The sequence below is a fragment of the Macrotis lagotis genome, chromosome 5, assembly GCF_037893015.1.
Source record: "Macrotis lagotis isolate mMagLag1 chromosome 5, bilby.v1.9.chrom.fasta, whole genome shotgun sequence".
NCBI lineage: Eukaryota > Metazoa > Chordata > Mammalia > Peramelemorphia > Peramelidae > Macrotis > Macrotis lagotis.
Genome location: NC_133662.1, coordinates 107,275,265 through 107,302,179, shown reverse-complemented (window position 1 = coordinate 107,302,179; position 26,915 = coordinate 107,275,265). Strand labels below are relative to the sequence as shown.

The 26,915-nt window shown below is 36.3% G+C and overlaps 2 protein-coding genes and 1 non-coding gene across 5 annotated transcripts in view; 1 reads left to right on the top strand and 2 right to left on the bottom strand.

The window, feature by feature from the left end:
- Positions 1–1,300: 1,300 nt before the first annotated feature.
- Positions 1,301–1,405, bottom strand: LOC141490288 (U6 spliceosomal RNA). The gene has a single exon (XR_012469137.1). It is a non-coding gene; the product is annotated as a U6 spliceosomal RNA (small nuclear RNA).
- Positions 1,406–4,127: 2,722 nt separating this feature from the next.
- On the bottom strand, positions 4,128–26,010 carry QRSL1 (glutaminyl-tRNA amidotransferase subunit QRSL1). 2 transcript variants are annotated; one of them, XM_074187271.1, is made up of 11 exons: positions 25,877–26,010; positions 22,724–22,883; positions 22,044–22,142; positions 18,994–19,090; positions 17,832–18,008; positions 15,435–15,610; positions 15,202–15,314; positions 12,663–12,855; positions 11,268–11,385; positions 6,809–7,014; positions 4,476–5,756 (listed from the first exon to the last, which is right to left on the bottom strand). In XM_074187271.1, the coding sequence occupies exons 1-11, from the start codon at positions 25,898–25,900 to the stop codon at positions 5,536–5,538; spliced, it is 1,584 nt and encodes a 527-aa protein (XP_074043372.1). In that variant the 5' UTR covers positions 25,901–26,010; the 3' UTR covers positions 4,476–5,535. The 2 variants fall into 2 exon arrangements, with proteins under 2 accessions (XP_074043373.1, XP_074043372.1); XM_074187272.1 differs by lacking the exon at positions 25,877–26,010 and having other exon boundaries at positions 4,128–5,756; positions 22,735–22,822.
- The window catches only part of RTN4IP1 (reticulon 4 interacting protein 1), a 69,532-nt gene continuing 68,272 nt past the window's right edge, over positions 25,656–26,915 (top strand). The window contains exon 1 of one of the 2 annotated variants that reach the window (XR_012468505.1): positions 25,656–26,913. Coding sequence is in view for 1 of the 2 variants with exons in the window: in XM_074187273.1 (XP_074043374.1) it covers positions 26,643–26,913 (271 nt within the window). In the remaining variant the exon portion in view is untranslated. The remainder of the gene's footprint in view (positions 26,914–26,915) is intronic. The other variant, XM_074187273.1, reaches the window with a different exon arrangement.

The window sequence follows — 26,915 nt, the reverse complement described above, 5'->3', positions numbered from 1 at the left end:
AAGTGGATATCAAATGACACCCACCCTACCTCCTAGAGCTGTGAGAATAGAATGAGACATACATTTTGGTATATTTGTACTTTTACCAGGTTGGTTTTGCCCTTTGTAAGGCATTCTTTTTTTGCCTTTGTGCTGATCCAAATTTGAGGTTCAATATTTTTAATAGTCAGTTTTTTGAGTTCAATTCTGTCACAAAAAGAACACTGAGTTTGAAGTCACAAAATCATAGAATTTCAATTGAAAGGTCATCATTTTAATTTCATACCTGAACAAGAATCCTATGTACCACATATTCAACAAATAGTCATTCAGTCTCTACTTTCAAAACTTACAATGAAGGAGATCCCACTAGCTCAAGGCAGTCAGTTCATTCTGAGGAGGCCTAATTGCCTGGAAGCTTTTCCCTATATTTAGTCTAAATTTGCAATGCCTACCCATTGCTCTTTATTCTTCCCTATGGGACTAAATAGAACAAGTCTAATCCTTTTTCCACCATAACAGCCCTTCAAAGACTTGACCACAGCTACCTAATCCCACTCCCCCAGGCTTCTCTTCTCGAGGCTAAATATACCCAGTTTTCAATGATTTTCATATACACTTATATAATATATGTGATTCTCACATATCCCAAGCAAATTAAGACATTCCCCCTCAGCAGAATTGATGAATGAGAACAATTTGTTCTAAGAGCCATAGAATGGCTGAAGCAGGTGCTGTGGAATGCTTATAGAGCTTGGTCAGATATCAGAGACTAAATACATTCAATTCCAAGTACAGACCTGTGGTTTTTTTCTTTGAAAAATATACATTTTTTCCTTCTCTAATCCTATGGAGTCGTTCTTTTCCTTAATTTTTGAAGATATCTGTCAGTGGCTCAGTAATTACATCCACCAGTTCTTTCAGTATTTAAGGATATAGTTCATCTTGGGGCAGGTGACCTCAACTCATCCAGGGTAATTAGATATTCTCATTCAACATTTATCTTGGGTCTCAACTCCCTAGTCACCATTTTTCTTCTGTTCCTTCCAGTCTAAAGATTATTCTCCTTGGCTGAGAAAACTGAAGCAATTTAATAAGTAACAATGCCTCTCTCCATTGTTAATATCAACCCATCCAAGACTGAGTAATGACCTTATCTCTCCTTCAATACTCTTCTATTCCTCAAATTTAATGTTTTAAAAAAAATCTTTTATTGTCCTTAACTTTCTTGCCAATACAAGAGATGTTATTCTTATAAGACACAATCCTTTTGGAGTCATTCATCTCATTATCTGTCCTTGTACACCCATACAGCTTTAAAAAAAATATGGAACACTTCACAAATTTGCATATGTCATTTTTGCACAGGGGTCATGCTAATTTTCTATGAATCCCAACAGTTTCAGCATATATATTGCCAAAATAAACATTGTTTTTGTTTTAGGTTTTTGTGAGGCAAATGGGGTTAAGTGGCTTGCCCAAGGCCACACAGCTAGGTAATTATTAAGTGTCTGAGCGGGATTTGAACTCAGGTACTCCTGACTCCAGGGCCAGTGCTCTATCCACTGAGCCACCTAGCCCCCCACAAAATAAACATTGAACCAAGTCTTTTAAAAAAAATGTTAGTTGAATTCTGTGTGCCACCACACAGATTAACTTATCTCTTTAATGAGTCTTTTTTCCCCTTCTAATCAGAAGTTTCTTTGTCTTCAGAATTTCTTTCTTGAGTTTTCTTTCCCCTCTTAAGTTGTAGAATTTAGATCATGGGATCCTACCTATACTTTCCTGAAAGTCAATAAGACTTGGGTTTGAATCCTTACTTCATTGTTTGTTAGTGGTACAATCTTATGATTCTGAGTCTTAGTTTTCTGAGTAATTGGTGTGGTGATTGTTTGGGGTTTATTTTTGTTTTGTTTTGTGGGAGTATGTTTATGTGTTTTACCAGATCTATAATTTCATAAAGGAAGTATTGCTGAGAAAATTCCCTATGGAATTGCAATGAATTTGTCACTTTTCCAAAATATACAATTTTAGAACAAGAATTTTTAATCTTTCTTGTGTTATGGACCTTTTTAGCAGTCAGATAAAAACCTATGGACCACTCCTCAAAATGATTTTTAAATGTATATATGAGATCACAAAGGAAATCAATTATACTGAAATAAAGTTATCAAAACAAAAAAAAGCTCATAGACCTCAATTAAGAACCTCTGTCTTGAGCATGCTGTAGGAACTCAATTCCAATATACAATTATTTCAAGCTTGATTTATTCATCAGGTACATTAAATTCCCAATTACATTAATTTTCTGGTCAGGCTCCTAAATCTAACCTCATTAGGTCCAACACCATCAGTCCATAAAAAGTAAAGATAATGGTTTGAAATTGTTTTCAAATTCATTCTGTTATTTGTCATCTCCAGGCATCATAAAGGACCCAATTCTTTCTCTATTATTACTATCTTTTTAATTCATGCCTCTGTATTGAAACATGGTTTACCTCCCAGGCCTTTCAGGTGGTAGATTCAGGTAGAGATTGAGAAATTGTGGGAATTTATTTTGCTTTACTATACTTATGTTACAGAGTTTTGGGGTTCACCCCCAAAGGGGAAAGAAAACAGGGGAAAAATAATCTGTGGTAATGGAAATAAAAAGTTTGAAAGAAAAGTAGCTATAATCTCCAAACTCTGTCCTAGCACCATTTCTTCCATGAAACAGAACAAAATTTTCAAGGAAATTAGATTTTGCTTTAACACCTACTAAACTGTCATGGGCTTACCTAAGGGTCTTTGGATGTATATCTTCTGAAGTTTATTTATCACCACTAATTCATTTGTTTTTAAGGATTCTCAGCTAGTTGGACTGATACTATTTTTGACAAATGATAAAAATGAATCATTTACTGTTTGTTATGAAAATGAACACATATCCAGGGCTTTTCAGTAAACAGTGAGTCAAGATTTATGAAGTTCTTACTAGTGACAGTCTTTTAAAGTATTCTAGCTACCTAGCTGGACCTGGAAATGGAGTCAGGAAAACCTGATACACTTATTAGCCTTGTGACTCCAAGTTACTTAACCTTTGTTTCAGTGTCCTCATATGTAAAATAGTGGTAATACAAGAACTTAACTCTTTGAGTTGTTGAGAGGATTTTGCTGTAAAGTTGCTTTGCAAACCTTAAAGTGATATATAAATGTTAGTTATTTTTGTTAAAGGTAAAAAACCAGCTCCTACTCTCAACCAGGATATAAATAAGATAAAAATGAAGATAATCAATGTTAAAAAAATCCAAAACTGGTAGATCTAATAATAATTAGGTAATAGCCTAAAAATTTAACAGCATAAGCAAGTTAAGGGAAATGTCTACCTCCTCTTGTACTTCCATTTTTTGGATTTCACAGCTCTCCATTAAGTCAGGAGATTTGACAGAGATTAGCAGAGAATATTGGAATTTCTAAAAGATGACAATGTAAGCCCAAATGCAATTCTGGTGGTGTGATGAGTTTTGAGACTTATTTTTGTGAGACCAGTTTAGAGTATGATCTGCCTTTAGTTTAGTCAAGCATGAAGCAGAACCTTAGTAATCTCCATGATTATTCTGAGACCTAAGGCAGTAACTATGAGCCCTTCTGGAATTATTGAAATTTGCCTAATCACTGACTGCAGTTTATGGTGACTTGCGAGAGAGAGGATTCAAGAATGAAGAGCTGTGTTTTAGTTCCTAGAACTTAAGTAAACCCAGCCCCAACAATTGTTAGGGGTCAGAGAATATTGTACCTGTTCTACTGGGACTTCAAAGATTAGCAAGAACAAAGTACAAAATTTTCCCCTAACACCTGGGGGACATAAATCTCCCCAATATACTGTCTTGGTTTCTGAGAAAATGGGCTCAACTTTGTTCAGTTCCTATATTACATAAGAACTATCAATTTTGGGTCCAAATAGCTCAGCTATGACTGGCTGGTGATCTGGCAGACTGCTACTGTAAATCACTCCTTACTTCTCAGGGTATTGATCCTACCCTGGCTGCAAATTTATATTCCCCAGTGGCAAGAGAGAAAACAATGGAAAAAATTTAATAATCAAAGTTGATTTTCAACCCTGGAAGTGTTTGCTTCATTACCTTGAAGGGAATAATATACATTTCTTCTTCTGTGCTTTTAAATGTTTTAAAACTTAAAAATTATCTTAAAATTTTAGAAATTATAAGATGTTCTTCATCATATGTCTTTATTTTCAGTATTATTGCATCCTTTTAGACTTTTTTTGGACAGTTCAAGGTCATTCTTTGTAAGGACTTACAGATCCCTCTGCCATGTGAAGTGAACTTTCGGTCTGTTCTGACCACTCCCACCCGAGTTTCAAGGGTTCTGGATGACATCAAGAGTGGAATAACATGGAACACCAGTTTTCCTACTTAATCTTGGCAAGATGCTTATGTCTGGCTGCCAGCTTCTATGATCTCATCACATAATTTTTCACTTTGGTGAAGCCTATCTTGTCAATTCTTCCCTCAGTTTTGATTTGCTTTTTTTTGGTTTGTTGTGTCTTATCAGATAAGAATTTATCTTACACTTGTGGCTACCTCCTCATTTTAAGGCTATCGTGCTCCAACACCTTTACTGCTAACAATTTCAGGATTTAATTAAGTGAGACAAAGAAAACATTTGCCACTTAAATTCCCAGACAGTGATTTGGCAGAAGATATGATCGACCAGGTTTGGATTAGTGATGGAAGACAAAGGAAAACAAATTAGGCATCATTTCATAGTATTATTATGTGAAAATAGAGAATGTTTCTCTTTAATTCTAAATTCAAAACGTTAGCACTGATTAAGCAGGAATACAGTATCAATAGAGTTGATGTTCTTTGAAAATGATCACCCCTTATTCAAAATGAAAAAGATTAAATGGAAGTTGGCTCCATCAAACTAGTTTTCTGAACTAATGTTTTCCTCTTGCTACAAAATTGGCAAAATTAAATCTCTTAAATGAGATGCTAGTTTAGTATATGAGGAGTCAGTATGGACCAGGTTCTATATAACCTAAGGCATAAAATAAGTGTGATGTTTTATATTTATCATGCTTCACTCAGATAAGGTACATTCTCTCACAACCAGAGACAAGCATGGTAATAAAGGATGCTTTAAGTCTTGGAAACACATAGGGAAAAACAAGTGGAAGAAAGACTGGGGACCCTAGACAATAACTATGCCTGCTTCTGGGTGTCATTTTTGTGTGTGCTTTGTATTCTGATTTGCTCTCTTATGGTAGTGGTGCAAGCTATTCAAGACATGTGCAGATAACCTCCTTTTATCCTTATCTCCCCTCACTGCAGAGTACAAATACAGAGTATAAAATACACTCAATATATGTTGACCAGTTGAAAAGTTTTTATTTACATTTTGTAAGGCTATAATTCCTAGAATTATTATGTTGAAAATAAATCCAATTATAATCCTTTAAGATCACATGACTTCTTAAAAGTCTTCTTGATTAATTATTCTGAGTATAAATACCTCCAAAGTCATTTTGAATTTGTACAAAAGTCTTTGTCATTACCGTTTTAATGAAATTGAAGCCAACCTTTCATTTTGAGAGAAAGTTTGACAATTATTCATTAATTCTTGAAGCTGAATGACAGGAAACTGCACCTGTTCCTCAAACCACTTGGCAACAGTGAGAAGTTGTTTGTCACTAAATGCACGTCCAATGAGCTGCAGTCCAACTGGCAAACCTTGACTGGAGAGGGCCACGGGTACATTTACAGCTGGCAAACCTGAACAGGAACAAACAAGAGGTTGTTCTGTTTTTTTTTAAAGCTATTCTATGCCCCTAATTTCATCAAAAAAATTTTTATTGGCTTATTTGGTTTTTAAATCATCTTTTAGCCTCTTGTTTTTTGCACTCTAATTGAAATGAAGCTTGAAAAATTAGCAAAGTATCAATCCTTCCATTGTGACCTCTAGAATATTATTCTACTGTTATAAGCTGTCCCTTGTATTAAACTGGAGCCCTCTCTTCCCCTCAGAAATTAATATATATGAAATTATGCTAATATATATGACACTATGTATATTTATACATACAAAGTAAACATACACATTAATATGTATATATACATATATATATATGTACAGTGTTTACACAGACTTGTATACGTGTATATATAAATACACAGCGTTTATCTTTTTTCTGTACACATCAGGAGATACTATGCTAGAGTCAAGAGCACTGCCTCTGAATGCAGAAGACCTGAGTTCATATTTTGCTTCTGACACTTTTCTACCTGAGTGACACTGAACAAGTCATTTCACTGTCCTGAGTGGATCCTGGTTTCCTTATCAATAAAAGGAGACAGCTGAACCACACTGAAGTCCCTTCCACTTGTAGAACCATGAGTCAATATTGCTTCTGTCCATAGGATATAAGCCTCTTGAGGATAGGGATTGTTTCTTTTTTTTTTCTTTTTGGTCTTGAACTCTGAGCATAATTCCTAGCATATAGAAGCTCCTAAACAAATGTTTGCTGAATTGGGTTGAAGATGATTTGAAAGGCTAGTTTCTCCAAGAACTTTATTAGAAATCTAATTTCCAGTTGGGAAAAAAATTCAAGTTGAAGTATTTCAACTGGATTAGATTTTGACTCAGTTACTAAGGTTATATCAAGGGACTTGAGCGTTGACAATGATAACATCTACTTTTACTAAGGTAACAACACCTAAGGTGAGGACTAGGTTGAGCATCCAAAGATAAACCAAACTGGCTTGAACTGGAAGGTCAGTAAACCTTTAAGAGATGTGTGCACTGTTTCCCACCCCTCTAGCCTCACCTGCCATGTTGGCACTCTGGGTAAAAATATCATCCTGGGCGCTGCGGGTTCTGTTGTCTTCTTTAATGAACTCCAAGTATGGTACTGCATCACTTAGAGTGGTGGGAGTAAGCAAGACATCCACACCAGAATTAAAGACCTTCACAAAGTCATTGGCAATGAGTCGTCTCACTTTCTGTGCCTTCACAAAGTAATCATCATAGTTCCTATGGGAAAACGGTTGACATTTTAGAGACATTTCATTCCTATTCATATAGGTTTCAATTTCACATTAGGGAAACAAATCATGACTTTGACTGGTTGGTTGGTTGTTGTCCTCTATTCTTGAAGAGGACCAAAATGACATCACTAAGTTAGAGTCAGGTTACAGTTACAGTGTGTCTGACTGTGGCTGATCAAATCAATATGAACTTGAAATGCTCTACCAAAGATCAGGCACAAATAGTCTTGGTGACCATTTGGGATGAGTTCTCTAAATTTGTGCATCTTGCATTTCTTTTGAGCTTCTTTAAATCTGTTTTGCTCATAGAGCACAGGGCCTTCTCTGATGGGCATACCACGCTAGGCAGTCTTATGCTGGTGTCTCCCTTGTCATATAATCAATTCCAATTGACTGATGATACACCAATGAAATTGTGTACCATGTACTGATGGAAGAAAAATTTGACCTAGGCATAACAACTATTAAGAATCAATTTAGATGATATTCTATGATCCAGAACTCCCTACTGAACAGCACTTAAGACTCCTAGAACCTGAAAATCTCAGCATTAGAAGAGATCCTAGGGATGAGGACAAAGCTATGTCTAGTACTCAGGGATCTCATCCAAGACCAGGAATCTTTCTGCTACAACAAGCTGCCTCTCCTTTATAATATGATCATCATTTGTTGCTAATAATAACCAAGATGCTGCAAAAAGTATCTTCTAAGTCATCAGAGAAGGATTAAATAATACTCATTATACTTTTAAGAATATTTTATTGTATTTAATTTGTTTTTAAAACTGATAAGCAACACATGAAGTGTGATATAAACATTCAAGGAGAATAACTCATTCCATCATCACAGGATATTTGTTTATCTTATAGGTAGCCACATCGCAGTAGTGGGTAACTGCAATTGGTAGGAAATTAATTTGAGAGACTAGAAAAAGCAACAAAGAAGAAATGAGACACACACACACACACACACACACACACACACACACACACACACACACACAAGAGAAGCAGGAGAGAAAGAAACAAGACAGACAGAGGTTACATTGCAACGCTGGATTACCGGTAAAAGGTTAGAGATTGTCTCCTTAGAGTAGGGAGAACAGCTTCATTCCCTGGTATCCTGATCTTTGAATTTTCTTGTCTCAGATTTCTTACATTTAATTTTAAGTATACGCACACACATATGCATACACATACATATGCAAATATGTAAACTTTTATAACTAGAAGGAAAGGTTCAGAGTCACTGAACAATTCACTGAATTGTTTATATTTGAAAAAATTTCAAGTCATAAATTTAGACAATAAATTTAATTGAATAATTAAATAACTTTTTAAGAATGACTGAATTTCTTAAAAAAAGGCTTATCATACGATTCTAGTATACATTTAATATTAGTCACTAAATTTATTGAACAACCAGTGTGAATATAATTTTTCTTTCTGAGCATGCAATAACATATGGAATTTGCCCAGTTCTAACAGCACAAGGGAAAATTCCTAATATTAATAGTTTGCTAAGAATATCTTAATCAGAAAAACTAGTATAGAAAACAAAGGAAAAAATACAAATATGATTACCGTTAAATTATTCAAATCAACAACAGAGAGATGTTCACTTGCCAGTTTATTACCAGTATGAGTTAAAGACCTAGGGAACAAAGGAATTTGATTTTTTGGACACCCTAAGCTTCAAGGCTTTTTTGTTTTAAATGAAGATTGAGAAGATTGGTTTGTCAGATACTTTTCTTCAGTAAAAATTATAATTTTGGAGTGAATCTATGTAATCATATATAAATCAGTATTAGAGGAAGAGTTAAATGTCTTCTATTGAATTTCACTCTAACAAAAAATAAGCCCCCAAAGAAAATAATTATCATTGTGTTCCACACTTGCGGTGTTTCAAAATGAACGGAGGTGCAAGAAGGGCAAAAGTATATTAAACCAGGATAGCATTATGAAAAGAATATTGATCCAGAAGTCAGGACTCTTCTATTGGTATTGAGACTCTAAATATGCCACTCAACTTTTAAGCCCTCAGATTTCTCATCTACAAGATGGATATTATCTCTTCCTAAATATCTCATAAGGTTGGGTAAAGATGAGGTCAACAGGTCAACTAACATCGATTGTAGAAATACTTTGTAAAGTGTGAAGCACTATTACTGTCATTCAGTCCTAGAGTCTACGTAGGAAAAAATTATCAGGTGCCAATTTTCAGTTGCAACAGGGATGATGGGTGCACAACTGATAAACAATGAAATAATTTAAAACGATGCATTCTTAAGGACATGCAGTTTTTTGATAATCTTAATTTCTTCTTGTTTTGTCTAAAGAAATGTCCTTCATCCCTGACATCAGGGAGGTGATGCCATGACAAGCATGTAAACTAGATTTGAGTGTGTGTGTGTATGGGGGGGTTGTACTAAGTCAACAGCCTTACTTTTTCCCCTAGAACAATCTGGGTCCGGTGACCAGGTATGAACCAGGAAGACTGGAGATGGCCCAATATGAGACAAGCAGGGTTAAGTGACTTGCTCAAAGTCACACAGTTAGTAAGAGTCAAGTGTCTGAGGTCAGATTTGAACTCCATCCTCCTGACTCTAAGGACAGTGATTTATCCACTGTGCCCCAAGAGGGGAAGAAACTAAACAAGAACTGAGATATTGCACAAAGCAAAATGCAAAGCTGTCTATGCTTATCCATAAGCTGACTTTTAAGGTTAAAAGGCAGTTAGCCCTAAGTTGGTATTAACCTCCATGTCAGGTCCTGTTGCCTTCACCTTGCCAGCAGCACTTGGTGACTGTGGAACAGTCTTCATGCCCAACTTTCTTCCATGCAACTGCACAGAATTTTTATGATTTGTGTACTGAGTTAATATGTACTCTGAGAGATAAAGTAAAAGTATTGAAAAGAGGAAAACCTGTGCTCAGTTTAGTAAGCTCCTCTGAGAAGCCAAGGGCCTTAGAGGGCAGGGAGCTGCCGTGGAGCTAGGAAGACTGGGTTCAAGCCCGACTTGGGCCACGTACCAGGTCTGTGACTCTGGCAGTGCTTGGCGGTGGTCAAGCCACACTCTCAAAGACTTAGAGCTGCAGAGAAGATGGTGATCTGCACTGTCAGATAGAACTTCCTCACCCATATTTCCCTAAACTAATAAATCACAGGTCCAGTTTCTACTCCATGTATAGTGGTTAGAATATAGCTCAGAAGCATTCATGCAGTTTTTTTTCTTTTAGCCAATCATGTCAAACAATTTAATCAATGTTGAAAATATAGCTTTTATTTTGATATGAAAAATGGTCAACTGAGTGCTGAGAAAAAAACATTCTTCATCATATGCAAAGACACAGGGTCAAATGCACTAAAAATTGGCTTGCATGTCACTATGTGAATCATAGACCCTTTTGGAAGTTTGGTAAAGCCAATGTAGTCCTGAAAATAGTGGTTTTTACATGCATATAAGATTACAAAGGAAATTATTTATAATGAAATAGTTATCAAAATACTAAAAAAATGAACAGAATGTTCATATCAAGGTATAAGACCTAGCAGGCAAAGCAGTCATCTTACAAACTTGAAGGGGATATATTCAAATCAGAAGGTCATGAACTAACTTGTACTGAAGACAACCAAGGTAGGTGGTATATTAAGAATTACCTCCTAGAAGGAACAATAAGGAAACTTTTTTTTTTTTTAGGGTTTTTTTTTTTGGCAAGGCAAATGGGGTTGAGTGGCTTACCCAAGGCCACACAGCTAGGTAATTATTAAGTGTCTGAGAGCGCATTTGAACCCAGGTACTCCTGACTCCAGGGCCGGTGCTTTATCCACTGCGCCACCTAGCCGCCCCCAAGAAACTTTTTACAAAGTAAAACGGGAAAAAAGTATATTCCAATGACAATTTCTCCAAGGAGCACCATAACCTTTCTGTTATAAGGGTTTATCAGAACTAACGCTGATGTGGCACTAAGGTCTAGGAATACTTAAGATGAAAAAATCCTTTGGACTCCATTTAGTTTTCCCCAGGGATGTGCATAATTTGAGAATGAGATATAAGCAGGCTTTTCGTAACTTAAAAAAAGAAAACGTGCACAATTGCAGCTTTCTATTCTTAAAATAAACTAAGGCTTTGCATTTTCAGATCTGATAAAACATCTTAACTGGCATTATTTTACTTCTGAAATTTAATAACAGAAAATTTTAAAAAACAGTTTCTTCCTAGAGAAGGAAGGTGTCTTACTCTTTTAATAAGAAAAAATTTCCTGAGAGAATTCTTCCTCTCACCACATCATTGAATCCTTCTCGTCTTGTTGCAGCATACATGGCCTCAGTAGACACATTTACATCACACCGATGGCCTACAAATCAAACATACAAAATAAGCCTTAATACCTCATACAAAATAAATGAAAGTAATTTCCCCTATATTTTAGTAAATCATCAGTAGAAGAAACCAGAACCTACAAAACTCATTCTTGATCTTCTTTAATAAAAAAAGACTCTTTTCTATAACTTGTAAGGTCTTGGAGGACAGGGATTGTCTTTTGTCTCTTTTTTGTAGCCCTAGAGTTTTACCAAGTGTCTGGCAAATAGTAGATACTTTATAATGTTACTGACTGAATTGTATCAAATAAAAGAAGTCAAATTTGGGTTAAACACTAGGTCTAGATTCAGGCCTTTGGCAATTATTGAATTCCAGGGAGATTATATTCTCAGTGGTTTTTCATCTTTGGCTGACTTATAACCAAGGACCAAGAGTGACCAAGAAGTGGGTTTCCACTAAAGGTACAGAATGAGGAGCAGCTAGGTGATGCAGTGGATGGAGCACCAGCCTTGGAGACAGGAGAACCTGAGTTCAAATCCAACCTCAGACACTTAATAATTACCTATCTGACCTTGGGCAAGTCATTTAACCCCACTGCTTTGCAAAAAATAAAAAGGATACAGTATGAAGATTCACTAATTTACTGTTACTCTAGCATTAATATAATTTTTTATGTGTGTTCATACACACACACACACACACACACACCTTCACATCTCCCTTAAGAAATGGAAACAAAGCAGACATTAATTAGGAGATAGATAACTTGTAGTTTATGGATCTAATAAAATATTGTTGTATTGGAAGAAAGGACAAATATTAAAAAGGAAAAAGCATGTAAAGACTTATACAAATTGATAAAAAAAAATGAAGCTTGAACAATCAGGAAAATAATATACACAATGACTACAGTAATGTAAATAGAAAGAATAGCAGTAACAAAACAATCAAAACTAACTACTATGGAATTATAATAATCAAGTCTGACCCCAAAGGAAAGATCTGAGAAGCTACCTCCCCCAGTTTCTTTCCAGAAGGAGGGTGAGGAACACTATATAGCAATACATTTTTCCAATAAAATGGTTGGTTTTGCTAAACTTCCCCCTCCCATCCTCTCAATTTTATTTTACTATAAGAAAAAGGAAAGAGGGGAAACATTTGGGAATGAAGATGATGTAAAAACAAAAAACAGACACAAAAATTTTTAAAAATAATTATAACAGGTAGAAAATGCTTTTTGCTTCTATTGAATAAAAAATCTCTAACAACTTAAATAAAGTAGCTTTGGAATCCAAAGAAAAGTGGCCTTACCATATTCAAGTCCATCAAATCTTGCCATGTTTGATGCTACTTCTGCTGTGCATAAAATATGATAGCAAACAATCGAGTATCTAGTATGGGGAAGGGACACTTCCACTACTTTGGCACCCTTAGTCTCAAAAAGGTCAGCAGCTTTAGACCAAAGGGCTTGTGTTTCACTTGACAATCCTGGAGCATTATATTCCTTATTTAAAAAAAAAAAAGAAAAGAAAGTTAGTATGAGGCTGTCCACCTGTACAAATTTATATGAGTTGGTTTCCCATGACATTTGATAAAAATTGATAAGATAAACGCAAGTAACAAAACTGAACAAAATGCTAGGTGTGGAGTACAAACAATTTTTAGAATTTCTAGAATGTTCATACTAGAATGACCTCTTTTTTTAAAAGGGATTTCATTGGATTCTTATTACAAATTTATTTTACAACACTTTTGGATGATACACACACACACACACACACACAAACACACACCAGTATCATTATTTCCAATTTTCAGATTAGGAAATGAAGGTTCAAAGAATTACAAAGATATAGATACACAGTGAAGCTTAAAATTCAATTATGTGGAATTCTGAGCTCAGAGTCCCTAATTATCATTTTAGTGGTCTAATAATTTAGACTATACTCTGATGATAAATCAAAAATACTTTTCGGTAAGGTGACAATAACACTTTTAGGTAAGTACATCTGAAAGAAAAATTACAATGTCTATATTATGGAAGTCCTCATTTGAACAACCCATTCTTATTCAATTAATATCTGAATTATCAGTAAAAGGGTATCAATAAGAACAGTGTGGTAGAGTGATTAGTACCATATTGTTTGTGCTGATTCCCTAAAGTTCTCCTTGTAACTCCAGTGTAGACACATTACAAGAGATCTACTAATCTTCAGTGACAGAGGGAGATTACATACTAAGAAGTTCCTTACCCTGATAAAACAACCAGGGAGAGACCAAAAAAAAAAAATAATAAGTTGAATGACTGTCCTCTTTTCCCTCTATACTCATTCTCCTGTGGGTGTCCCTATCATCTCTACGTAGATGACTTCCATCTCCTTCAAGCTATCCCCCTAAACTTCAAAGTCCTTTATCACCAACTGGCTATTAGATGTTTCAAACTGAATGATTATCCCAAAGACATCTTAAACTCAACATATTCCAAAAATAAATTCATTTTCCCCACCAAATCTTCTCTCTTCCAAACTTCCCATTTCTATTGAAGGTTCTAGAATCCTTTCTGTCTCCCAGTTTTGAAACTGGAATTATTATGACTCCTTAGCCTCCCAATCAGCGGCTAAATCTTTTCATTCCTATCCTTGCAACATCATTCCCATTTGACTCCTCTCCCTCACATAGCTACCACTTCAATTCAGGTCCCATCATCTCTTCACTGAGAAGAGTCTCCTGATAGCCCTGTCTTAAATCTCTCTCCATCTCAGTCCATCCTACACACTACACATAAAATTATTTTCCTCAAAAGCAAATCTAATCATGTGATGCCTCCCTACTTAATCAATTCCAGTGGGTTCCTATGGCCTCTAAGATACAATATAATCACCTTTGCTTAAAGCTAGACTCTACCTATCTTTCCAGCCTGACAGGACAGTCATCACCTTCCAGCACAGTCCAGCCAAGTTAACTTAGTTCTCCAACATGTTATTCCATCGTTCATCTCTTGCCTTTGCCCTAGCCATTTTCCATCCCTGAGGTGAAATCTCTTATCTCTGCCTCATCATATTATTTTCTCCTTCTGAGATGCAGGACATCTTCTACATGAAGTCTTTCCTTATCTCCCCCAAATGCCAGTGCTCTCCCATCCATACTACCTTGTACTTATTTACTCATTGTTGTATACATTAATTTTATATTTATGCCACGTGTGTGTATGTGTGTGTTCCATCAAAATTTAAGTTCACTGCTAGGTTCATATTTCTGGAGCATTCAACCTAAAAATGTTAAGGCTTTAAATTTCACTTGTATGCCTAATATCATGCACACCTACATTCATTTACATATATGAATAATTCTAATGTTATAGCACAGTAGTTTCCAAACTGTGGGCTGAGGATTCCTGGAGGGCAGTAGAATAGTTGCACAGGGTCTGAAAATTCATAACCATAGCAAACATTGTCATTTTAATTTTTATCTAGCTCTATCTAAACATGTAGCAATGAAACAGTAATAATAAAAAAAATCAAATATACCTTGAATAACTGCCTCAAATATGTGTCTTGCTACTTTTCAAATATATGTAAATGCTACTGTCATTTAATAAGATACAAATATAGTTAAAAGTACTATCAGATTCATGATTTCTTTGTGACACAGATATTTTCTCAAAAACTGGAGACTAATAATATAGCTACTATGATGTGGGAGTTCTCAGAAGTTTTTTATTTTAAAAAAGAAATCTTTAACCAGAAAAGCCTGAGAGATAGTGCTATGCCATAACTGCTATAAAAAGCCTACAAAAATTCTAATTCTGCTTTGATGGTATTTCCCTAAAATAATGAGCTGGAAAAGTTACCTCTGGTATTCCTATGCATAACTTGCTGACATCTCTCAAAATGGGAAGTGTAAATGATCCAACAGGGTCTTGTATCGTGGTAGAATCTTTTGGATCATGCCCAGCCAGTACACCTGAAAAAAGGGAGAATAATGCTGACAGATGCCAAAGGAAAAAGCATCGCAATGTAGAATGTACTTGGTTTGAACTATATGAAGTTACATACATATATATGTGTGTATATTTATAAATACCCAACACAATTGCTGCATCATCCACACATCTGGTTAAGATTCCTGGAACATCCATCGAATTCACCAGTGGAATGAGACCATGTCGGGAAACTAATCCATAGGATGGCTTTAAACCAACAAGCCCACATAGAGCAGCTGGGTTTCTTGTTGAACCTCCTGTGTCTGATCCCAAAGCCCTGAGATTTAAACAGTGTTCAATCAGAAGACTTGGTAGCTTAAAATATACCTATTTTTAAAGAAAATTCAAAGAGACCTTTAAAAGAAAAAGATCATAAAAAAAATTTCACATTTCAAGGTATTTTCTAGACTAGTGCCCTCATGGGAATCATTGACAGCTATGCAACATAAAAAAACATACTTCAAGAGGAGTTGTGTCAAGGAGGTGGGATTTTTCTCTAGGGATCCTAAAAAAAGGTAAGATCTTCTAGAAGAGGATAAAAGTAGTATAAGGGGAAAAATATCCATTTCTATTGTGCTAACTTGTGAGACTTTATGAACTACAATGAGAAGGACGATTCTAAAAGACTTGTGATAGAAAATGCCATCCACATCCAGAGGGGGAAAAAACAAAGGAGTCTGAATGCAGATCAAAGCATAGTATTTTCTCTCTTAAAACTCATGTTTTTTCCTTTCTCATAATTTTTTTCCATTTAGCTCTGATTCTTCTCTCACAACATGACTAATATGGAAATATGTTAACCATGACTGTACATGTATAATCTATATCAGATTACTTGATGTCATGGGGAGGAGGGAAGGGAATGAAGAGAGGTAGAAAAATGTGGAATTCAAAAGCTTACAAAGATGAATGTAGAAAACTATATTTACATGTAACTGGAAAAAATAAAATGAAATGATATTACAAACCAAAATTCTCAACAAAGCAAGATTTTAATTTGATCAATAAAATTCAAAGGAATTGAAAATAAAACCTACCTAAAAAATTACTGAATGTTATTTCTTTTTTAAAAAAAGGCAATTCAATTGTTATACCACTAAAAAAAATGTATCAATCTCAGCAAATTGCTAAAAAAAATACACTAAATATGATTAAGGTGAGATGATCAACAAGACCAAACCTGACTAAATAAAGGGTAAACCCAAATAATGAAAGCTATTATTTTTCTCAAGAAAAGAAAGAATTTGAAGGAACATCCCTTAAAATATAAAAAGCAAGTAATTATCTAAATAAGAAGAATGTAATGAATGCCTTATAATGAGTACACCAGTTCCTGAAAACTTCATAAAAGTTTTACAGGTTTCTTTTAGTTGTGGGTCTGTGAAACCACTAAAATAAATCTAAAATGATTTTAAAGAATGAGGTGCAATTGCACACACACACACACACACACACACACACACACACAAACAGAGGAGTCCCCAAAGCATTAGTACAGTTTTAAGATATTAAAATTTAATACACATAAATAGGATTTAAATATTACAAATAATTCACTATATCAACTATAGATTTCATAGAACCAGAAGAAAGACTATCATGATCAGCCCAGCTTATCAGAATTTAAATACAAATTCAGAATATTTGGATTCCAGAATATTTACTACTAAGAAACAGAATCCATTAAAAAGACTTCAGAAATTATATTCAAACAAGAACATGTTCATACTATCAACAAAATATGATACCAGTTTCTGTTGAAGCTGATTATTTTATTCTGTTACATCATTAGGATCACTATACCCATAGACTTTAGACCTTAGAAGTTTCCTAGTCCCAGCCCTCTGTTTTACAGAAGAGGAAACTGAAGCAAACAGAGGTAAAGTGACTTGCCCAGGGTCACATAGCTTGTAAGTGTCTGAGGCCAGATATGAACTTGAGTCTTCCTGACTCCAGATTCCCACTTTCAAGTGTTGTCTTCCCTCCATAAGAATATAAATTCCTTTAGGGCAAGGACTATTTCTACTTTTGGTTTGTATTTGTGCTAGCAAAGATATCAGCATAACACCTAGCGCGAAATAAGGGTTGGTAAATGATCATGTATTCTCTGTCTCTTTTTTCCTCCTCCTCCCCCTCCTCCTCCTCATTCATCTATTTTTTTAAAAAACAAAGTAAGATACCATACGGCAACTATGAAGGAACTTTAACTGTTATTATTAAATTCACATAGGTAAAATATCAAATGTTTACCCATTGAGTGCTATATTGACATTTGATTTATTACATTATCAGGAACTTAGACAAAAAGATAAAAACCTGAAAAATCTGTCTATAAATAGGTATTAATAGAATAGTTTCCAGGAAGAAAATGCCATATCTTTACTTTTTGTGGTGCTTTTAAATTTTGTATATGGCTTATGGCTATATGTATCATCAAGGAAAAAAGATGCTCCTTGGCTATCTTAATTGTAAAATATTGAGAGGAAAAACGTTCTTACGCAAAGCACGTGAATGAAGATACAGCTGCAGCACTGCCCCCAGAGCTGCCTCCTGTTATTAACCAATTTGAATCTTCATCAGCTCTATGGTGTTTCTGCTTTCTCTTTTCTCTGTATTGCTTTGAATAACTCCAGGGGTTTCGAACTGGCCCAAATATACCATCTGTGCTTCCAGATCTAAGGCAAAATAGCAAGAAAGATTAAAGAACACTTATCTGTGGGTTCGCAGAGAATTTTCTTCATCTCCTGAACTCTTCCTGTTCACTCATATAGCTAGTGGAAATCTAGTGGTATTCAAAAGGAAAAGATGGAACCCTGTTTTGATATAAGAAAAGTGGCTAAAAGGTCTATACCCCACTCCCCATCATCTCTGACAACTAAAGGAGAAATTACTTACAAACCAAAGAGGATTGTTTCAAAGGACAATAAATTATCTTTTCTGAACACAAGGGACAAGAAAGGAAACCTTAAGTTGAGCCTTAATAGGCAAAAATTTCAAGAAAAAAGAACCTGCTCACGTGACAGCACCAGCAACTTATTATTGAGCCAACTCTGGTAAGATAGGAAAAGCCTGTTGGAGATGGTGCGAAGAGGGTTTTCCTCCTCAAGTCAAAAAGAGGCAGATAATTAATGTTCCTACCTCTCAAAGCAACATTTTTTCCCAACTACTGAAAGTAGCTCCTGTGAAATCATCATCGTTGCAGGGTACAGTAATTCAGATTTATTTGGGGCTTTAAGTTTCTAAAGTGCTTTCCTAATAACTAGAATTGTTATCCCAGTCAACCTCCCCAGTTCCCTGGCATTTCAGAGAAGAGGAAATCCAGTCTCAGAAAGGAAACTTGCCACAAGTCAAGCACTTGTCAGCTGTAAAGAGGCAGAATTTTAATCCAGGCCTTTAGACACCAAAGTCTAATGTCCTTTTCATTTTGCTTAGCTACTTTTATATATAATTCATCATATAATCTTGAGTTGCTGCTGGTCCTGCAGGACCAAAACGCATACAACAATTTCATCTACTATATTTCACACAAAAGAAAAAAAATCACAGGCTTGGAAGGCATCTCAAGAGATCATTCACCTATCCACAGTAAGACTCTATTCACTTAGTTGAACTAAAGATAAAACAAGATAATATAGTCAAGGGTCATTTAATATTACTTACCCCATAGCAAACTCATCTAAATTTGTTTTGCCTAGAAGAACAGCCCCCTGATCCAATAACTTCTGAACTACTGTAGCATTATAAGGTGGTATGTAACCTGAAAAAAAAAAGTCAGAGCTGTTTTTGATATATGACAGAACAGTGAAAAAGGTTTTTCACTTCTATGATTAATACACTTGAAGTTGCAAATTTCTTTACATTTATTAACTTCTAGCTTAGTCAGAACCTTATAGGTCCTATAGTTTTCCTCATGCTAATCTGATGTATAACTGTATACCTTCCTAAAGGTCGCTTATGTATATATAATTTTATAAGGCTTTTGTGAGACAGTTAATGATGTTTAGAATTCTTTTAAAATGTACAGTAGTAAAGACCAACAATGCATAAGTTAAGTCAAAATATGTGGGTGATTTATACATAAAGGGTGAGAGAATGAGCCAATTAGGACAGCAGAAAATTTTACTTTTCACATCTATGATATGGGAAGAGTTGATGACAAATAATCATAAGAAGAGAATCATAGGAAAGAATATGGGTAATTTTGATTGCATTTAAATTAAAAAGGTTTTATGCAAACAAATCAAAATTAGAATGAAAGGAAATTGGAAGAGGAAATTTTTTTAAAGGCTTTTTCTCAAATATGTAAGGAACTGAGTCAAATTTATAAAAATATGAGCATTTTCCAATTGATAAATGGCCAAAAACATGAATAGGCAGTTTTCAGATGAAGAAATTAAAGCTATCTATAATCATTATGAAAAAATGCTCTAAATCACTACTAATTAGAAATATGCAAATGGAAACAACTCAGAGATACCACACCCAACAGATTGGCTAATATGACAGAAAAGGAAAATGAAAATTGTTGGGGAGAATGTGGAAAAATAGGAACACTAATACACTGTTGGTAGAGTGGTCAACTGGTCTAACACTTCTAGAAAAACAATATGGAAGTATGCTCAAAGGGCTATAAAACTTTGCATATACCCTTTGACCTAGAAATATCTATATGTACAAATATTTATAAGCAGCTCTTTTTATTGGTGGAAATGTCCATTAATTGGGGAATGATTGAATAAGAATTGAGGTATATAATTGTAATGGAATATTATTCTACTTTAAGAAAATGACTATGGGGATGATTTCAGAAAAACCTGGGAAGACCTATATGAATAAATTCAGAGTGAAGGAAGCAGAACCAGATCTTTGTGTATAGTAAAGACAAGATTGTAACAATGATCAACTAAAAAAGACTTAGCTACTCTGATCAAAATAAGGATTCAAGACAATTGCAAATGATTTCCTGATAAAGATTGCTATCCATATCCAGGAAAAGAACTGATGAACTGAATACAAATAGAAAAATAATTTTTCTACTTTATTTTTCTTGCCTTGGTAACATGGCTACAATAAAAATAGGTTTTGTATGATTTCACATGTATAAATTATAATATATTGCTTGTATTCTTGAGGGAAGGGGTAAAAGAAAGGAGAGAATTTGGAACTCAAAATTTTAAAAATGTTAAAAGTAACAATTTTTTAATACATAGCAAAACATCATTCTATAGTTACATTTTAAGAAATTCTAAGTGATTTTCTTCCCCTCTCAAAGGAAGTATTCCAATGACCATTCTCTTCAAGAGGCAAAGGATCTTCACTGGTTGTAGTGCCAGTCCCTTTCCTTTTCATTCACAACTGGGTATTCCTGAAGCAAAGATCTGACCATATCATTTTCCTTACCAAAATATCTATGGCTTCTAGAAAAAACATAAAATACTAAACCTGGAATTTAAAACCCATCATTCTGACTTTTCAGGGGTTTTTACAGATGAGGATAAGGCTCAGAGAGAAGAAACCACTTTCCCAAGTTCAACATTAGTAAGTGGTAAAGTAGGGATTAAATTGGGGTCCGCTGGCCCCATGTTGTAACATTATGTAAATTCCTTGAGGGCAGGGTCTATTTCATGTTTAAGTCTGTGTCCCCAGCATCTAGCAGAATGACTTGTCCATAAAAGGCACTTAACAGTTGTTGAACTTAACTGAAAAATAGCCAGTAGTTAAACAGGTGCAGTTATGGACAAGAGACAAACCAGAGACCATTTCTCCTTGTCCAAACTACCAAGCCTGTTACTCAGTTACCTAGTGTGTTTCTTTATTTCCAGATCTTCCAATCTTTCTTATAGTTCTATTTTCTCCAATCACAAACACTAGTGGATCTGTCTCATTCGTATAAACTTGGTTGCATTAAGTACATCAAGGTACTCTATCTTATGTAGGGAGTATAACTCAGTAAATAAATACCAACAAGTCATCAGATGTTAATGACTGATTGCAATGTCTTTCAGAGGAAGGTAAGGATCAAAAGATATTAATTCCAGATCTAGGAGAAGCTTCAGATGCCATGCAGTACAACCCTTTCATTTTATAGATGAGGAAACTGAGGCCCAGGGAAGTGAAGCCACTTGCCCAAGGTGTCACAGTCATTAAAAAAGGCAGAGGTGGAATCTGAGCCCAGGTCTTCCAAGCATAAAGCCCACATGTTCCCCAGTATACCATGCTGCCTTTCCCGAGGCACTAAGAATTTAAGTGACTTGCCCATGGTCACACAGCCAAGAACACATCAGAAGTAGGGCTTGAATCCTTTCTGATTCTAAGGCCAGTTCTCTATTCACTATTCTAAGAAAATCCATTCTGCATTTATTCTCATTTTACAGATGAGGCAAGAAGTCATGAGAAATTACTGCATGCATAAAATGTTCCCAGGAGTGGGAATCAAAAAGAAATTCAGCCTCAAACTTAATTCATTAGACCTGCAAAGATAAAACAGTTTTCATTTTGAAAGAGTAAATATAAAAAAATACTTGTTTGGATACTAAGGAAAAATGTTAATTCCTGGAAGATGAACCAACCCCTAAACTTTTATTTTGAACTTTTTAAAAAAGTAGCTCAGGAATTAGAAAGAATCAATGTTTCATCAAATTTTCAATGTACCCTGAGGAACTTGGTTCAATCTGTTAAGAACCTCAATTGTATGACAAGATGCAGTTTACCTTTTAGCATATTGGAGGCACATGTTGTTTCAATGCCAGTGGTGCTAAAGTTGTCTTTTACAGCAACGGGAATTCCATCTAAAACTCCAAGGGTCTGACCTGTGTTTGAAGTCAGGAAAAATGATAAGGAAGAAAAGAGCTCAAAACCAAAAAGTCCATTCACCCTAGCTGCTGCTGTGACCAATCTCCCATCTCCTCCTGCAGGCTTAGGTCAGGACAATCCCCTTTACAAACTCTGTGAGGTTCAATGCCTGCCCCTGCACTCCTCCCCAGTTTCCCCCCAATCATCGAGGTGAGGTCTTAGGCCCGGCTCTCCTTCTCTATCTCTAGTCTCTTTGCCCAATTCTTAGTGGTGCAAGGAGGAAAACTTCTCAATGGCAAGAATTGTTTTGTTTCTGCCTTCATACCCTTCGCCTAGCAGTGACTGGCATCTGGAAAGTACTTGATAAATGTCTTTTACAAAGAATAACCTGTCTTTGTCATAAAATTCCTTAATTTAATTTCAAACAGAAATTGTAACAGTTGCATATTTCAAATCATATAATTGCTAGCATCTTTGAATTATTCTTCATGTCAATTTGATCAAATAAGAGTATATGTTATATTAAAAGCATCCATTCCCAAATGCTAATCTGATTGTTTCCAGAAAACAGCAATTAAAAACACTTTTAAGTAATTACCTTGTTCATACCTCTTTTCTGATTCTTCAGCTTGCTTTAAGGCTTTCTCTTCTGCTACAGTAATGTAAGCATTAAGAAATCTGGTCTCCTTGATAAGGGAGAGACATTTTTGACAAAGCTCCATTGGGCGGACTTGGCCTTTTTTCAGAGCAGCAGAAACCTGAAATATATTCAACTTAATTAAACATCTAGTGTATAAACAGATCATAGCACATAGAATGTACTAGAAGTAAAAACAAAATACAAGCTTTTCCCTCTAGTTCAAATCAGGTAAACAAATCCACATTAACTATTCAAGTCCCCAGCAGCATCATGACTTCATTCAAAGAAGTCTTGTGCTAGGAGGTCCTTAGGAAGATACACATAGATAAGATAGAGTCTATCTCATATTTGTGGAAATGAATATGTGCAGAAAACAGAACATCATAATCATAATGTGCTATTCTACTATATTCAAATGATGAAAGTATCACATAGCTTCAGATTTGGGACTTAGAACTACAATGAAAACATACTGGCTAAGGTCTTACACAACATTCAACGGCCATCCAGCATAGTTTGAATTTCTAGTGTTCAGCAGCTAGACAGGACCAGGACAGTTCAATCTGTTTACTACTGAAAAGTTATTTGACATCATTCCACCCCCCCCCCCCTTATATTGAGTTGAAATAGTTTTAATGCAATTTTCCAATTCTACCTTCTTAGAGAAGTTACTGATAGAGTGAGGCAGATTTGGACTGTTTTTCTAGTGTGATCTGTGCTCATCTTCCCTTTGTTAACTCAAGGTTCACAAAATCTTCAAAAAACCAGGCAGGTGGGCAGTGGAAATAGAAAGCAGAAATAGAAGCAGGCAGCTAGCAAAGGAAACCAACAAATGACACCATTACTGAATACTTTAGCTTGTGGTTTAGTGATCAAGATTGTGACTTTTAATGGAAGAGATTAGACAGATGGTGATATAGTCATAGGGAGGAAGGTAAGATTTTATTTTGCTTAACTGAGGAAGTCAATTCTTATCTTTGAAAGGCTGAAATCTCTTATAAGATAATCTTGATGGTATAATTCCTGCTCCTTTCCTTATGGTATGCTGTGAGCAAAACCACTTAACCTCAGGGCCTCAATTTCCCTGTCTATAAAATGAGGATAATAATACCTGTATTACCTATCTCACAGGGTTGTTTTGAAATGTAACTAAGAAACTGGAATTTGGAAAACACTTTTCTCATTGAAACAATATTATAAATATGAAGTGAAGTTCCTAGAAGTTCCCCCCCAAAAGATACCAAAACTATTTAACCCATAATGAAATATTTTAATATATTTTTAGTTCCAATTTAGTTTCCCCAAAGTGTTCCTGATTTTTAGTATCTTCCCTGTTCTCTCCTTATGAACCTAGATTCCACAAAAGGGCCATTTCCCTGTCCCAAAATAGTAGGTAATCTCAGAGGGAAGGCATTGACTGGGAGGGTTTGGGATTTTCCTGTTTTAAAAACTGCAAAATATTTTACCATATTTCAGTCTCATGGCAATCCTGTAAGGTATATTATCAATCAATCAACAAGAATTTATTAAGTGTTCATTTGCTAGGCACTGTGAAATACCAAATGTTGCTGTTGTTGTCCTTCAAAATTAAAGAAAACATGACTTCAATTTAAATGATGTCATGGCTTGAATATTATGTTGATTAAAATGAGAGGAATGTTGTGCAAAGCCATCCTTCTCACTGCTTCTTCCAGAACCTTCTACACGCTATGGCCTGTTAGTGTAGGAAACAGGACTACTGGAAATGGTCTGGATACAGTGGGAGGGCTTGTGTAGTCATTCAGATGTGGTCCCTCTCACGTAAATTGAGGCATTGCTGTTAACACCAGGCAGAGCAACCAATATAGTATTTTTGGCAACATTTTCTACATTACAACCTGTCTCTTCGTGGTCTAGTCAGTTTGATACCTATAAAAACAAGATAGTCCCCATACTCAGTGTAGGTAAGAAAGAAAATAGCTAAGTATACGTATATGTATGTATATAAACTAATGTATATAACTATATTTGCTATGCATATATTTGGTATATATATTTAATTTTATACATAAACCCAATAAAATGTCTGTCTATACCATACAGTATTTGCTATGCTTTAATTTGGTATCTATATATGTATTTGTGTATCAGGAGAAGATAAATTCCTTCATAGAAATAACTAATTCATTTTTCTTTGATTTCTAGAAAATGAATTAATTCTTTACACGAAGGAATATTTCTTCTCCTAGTGCACAATTAAGTATATATTTCAAATATACATGACAAATAAAGTATATATATTAATATATTACAGTCACATATACTATATATTATATGTGGTATACACATATAGTAATATTTGGTTGTTCAGTACTGTCTTTTTGTGACCCCCATTTGGGGTTTTCTTGGCAGAAATCTTGAAGTACTTTGTCATTTTCTTCTCCAGCTCATTTGTTTATTTTTGCAAGGCAAATGGGGTGAAGTGGCTAGCCCAAGACCACACAGCTGGGCAATTATTATTATTATTTAAGTTTTTGTAAGGCAATGGTTCGATTAAGTGGCTTGCCCAAGGCCTCACAGCTAGGTAATAAGCGTCTGAGGTAGGATTTGAACGCAGGTCCACCTTGACTCCAGGGCCGGTGCTTTCTCCACTGCACCACCTATAAGGCGGGATTTTAGCTTAAACTTGAAGAAAGCTAATGGGACGCATATCACTTAGTACCGGTGGGTAATTCTGGTTAAGGGCCTCACAGGGTCAGGCCCTGACCCGGAAGTGCCTCATTTTACAACCGCGGCCCCGGAGTCCCAGAGCACTGGCCCAGGGTTAGATCAGGCAACTTGGGAGCGGTGACCGGAACAGGAAGTGACAGCTCCAGGAAGTGTCTGTGATGCCCTTTCACCTCCCAAAGGCGGAAGCTGGCATCGTGCCTGAAAGCCCCCGCCCCCCGCCCCCAAACACATCCCCTATGTTCAAAGGCGCTCTAACCCTGAGAACTGAAAAGTTCTGCCCGCGCGGGTCGGATGCGGGCCTAACCCGAACCCGAGGCGGCGGTGGCGAGAGCGACCTCCCCGCGCCTCGCCGGTGGCCGCCGGGGCGCTGACCCCTTCCCCCTGCAGGCCGCTGACACTCACTTCTCGCAGGCTGAGGCCCAGCATGGTGCCGCTTCTTCCGAGCTCCGCCGCCCGGCTTGCGTTACCCCGCAGAGACCTCACAGCCAAAGAGCAGCGGAGGAGAAAAAGGTCACATGGGCGCAGCCATCTTGAATCTGCCTTCTCCCACCTCTCAACGTCGCGCGCCCCGGTTGGTCCCCGGACAATGAACCTCTCACTCCATTGGCTGCCGCCGCGCTGGCCGCTGCTACGTCATGCGGGGAAATGAAGGGGCGCGCGGGGAGACCGGCAATCTTCGACTTCTTCACGACCTCTAGCTCGGACCCGGGCTGGACGGCTGCCTGGTTTTCGGGGAGCAAACAGGGTTGTCGCAGGGGCGTTAGACTGATAGATTTATAGCGGGCTGCATCTGTGGGGGAGCTTTGGGGGTGCGGAGATACCGCTTTGCAGAGTTGGAGGGGAGAGCAGCAACTTTTATTAATATTATTATTATTGGGATTATTTTGAACGGGGAGATAAATTAGAAAAAGGGGCGGAGCCCGTTCATTATAGACTAAAGTTGGACCCTTGATACAAAAAGAGTAAAACTAAGTTACCAGCATTCGTTAATTTTTTTTATTTTAATGTGGCCATCTCATGCCCTAGGGTATTTGCAAATTATTTCTCGTTACCCCTTCCATTCCTAATATTGAATTTAAAAAAGAACAGTTTAGCCTAAGGCGGGCCGGGGAGGGGAGATCCGGGGGGTCCCTTGAGGCTCAGGGGGGCTGGTTGTCCCAGCCTGGGGATGGAGGTTCTGAAGATCGTGGCGCGGAGGAGGGCGTGCGGCCTCTGCCCGGGCGGATGCGGGACTTCGCTGAGACCTTCGCGGCTTAGAGACCTCAGCACCTCGGCTTCCAGGAGCACTGTGATGCCAGCTTGGGTGATTGATAAATATGGAGCGAATGAAGTGCTCCGGTTCACAAAGAACATGATGTTTCCTGTCATATACTATCCAAATGAAGTCATTATTAAAGTCCATGCTGCCAGTCTAAATCCTATAGATGTTAGCATGAGAAGT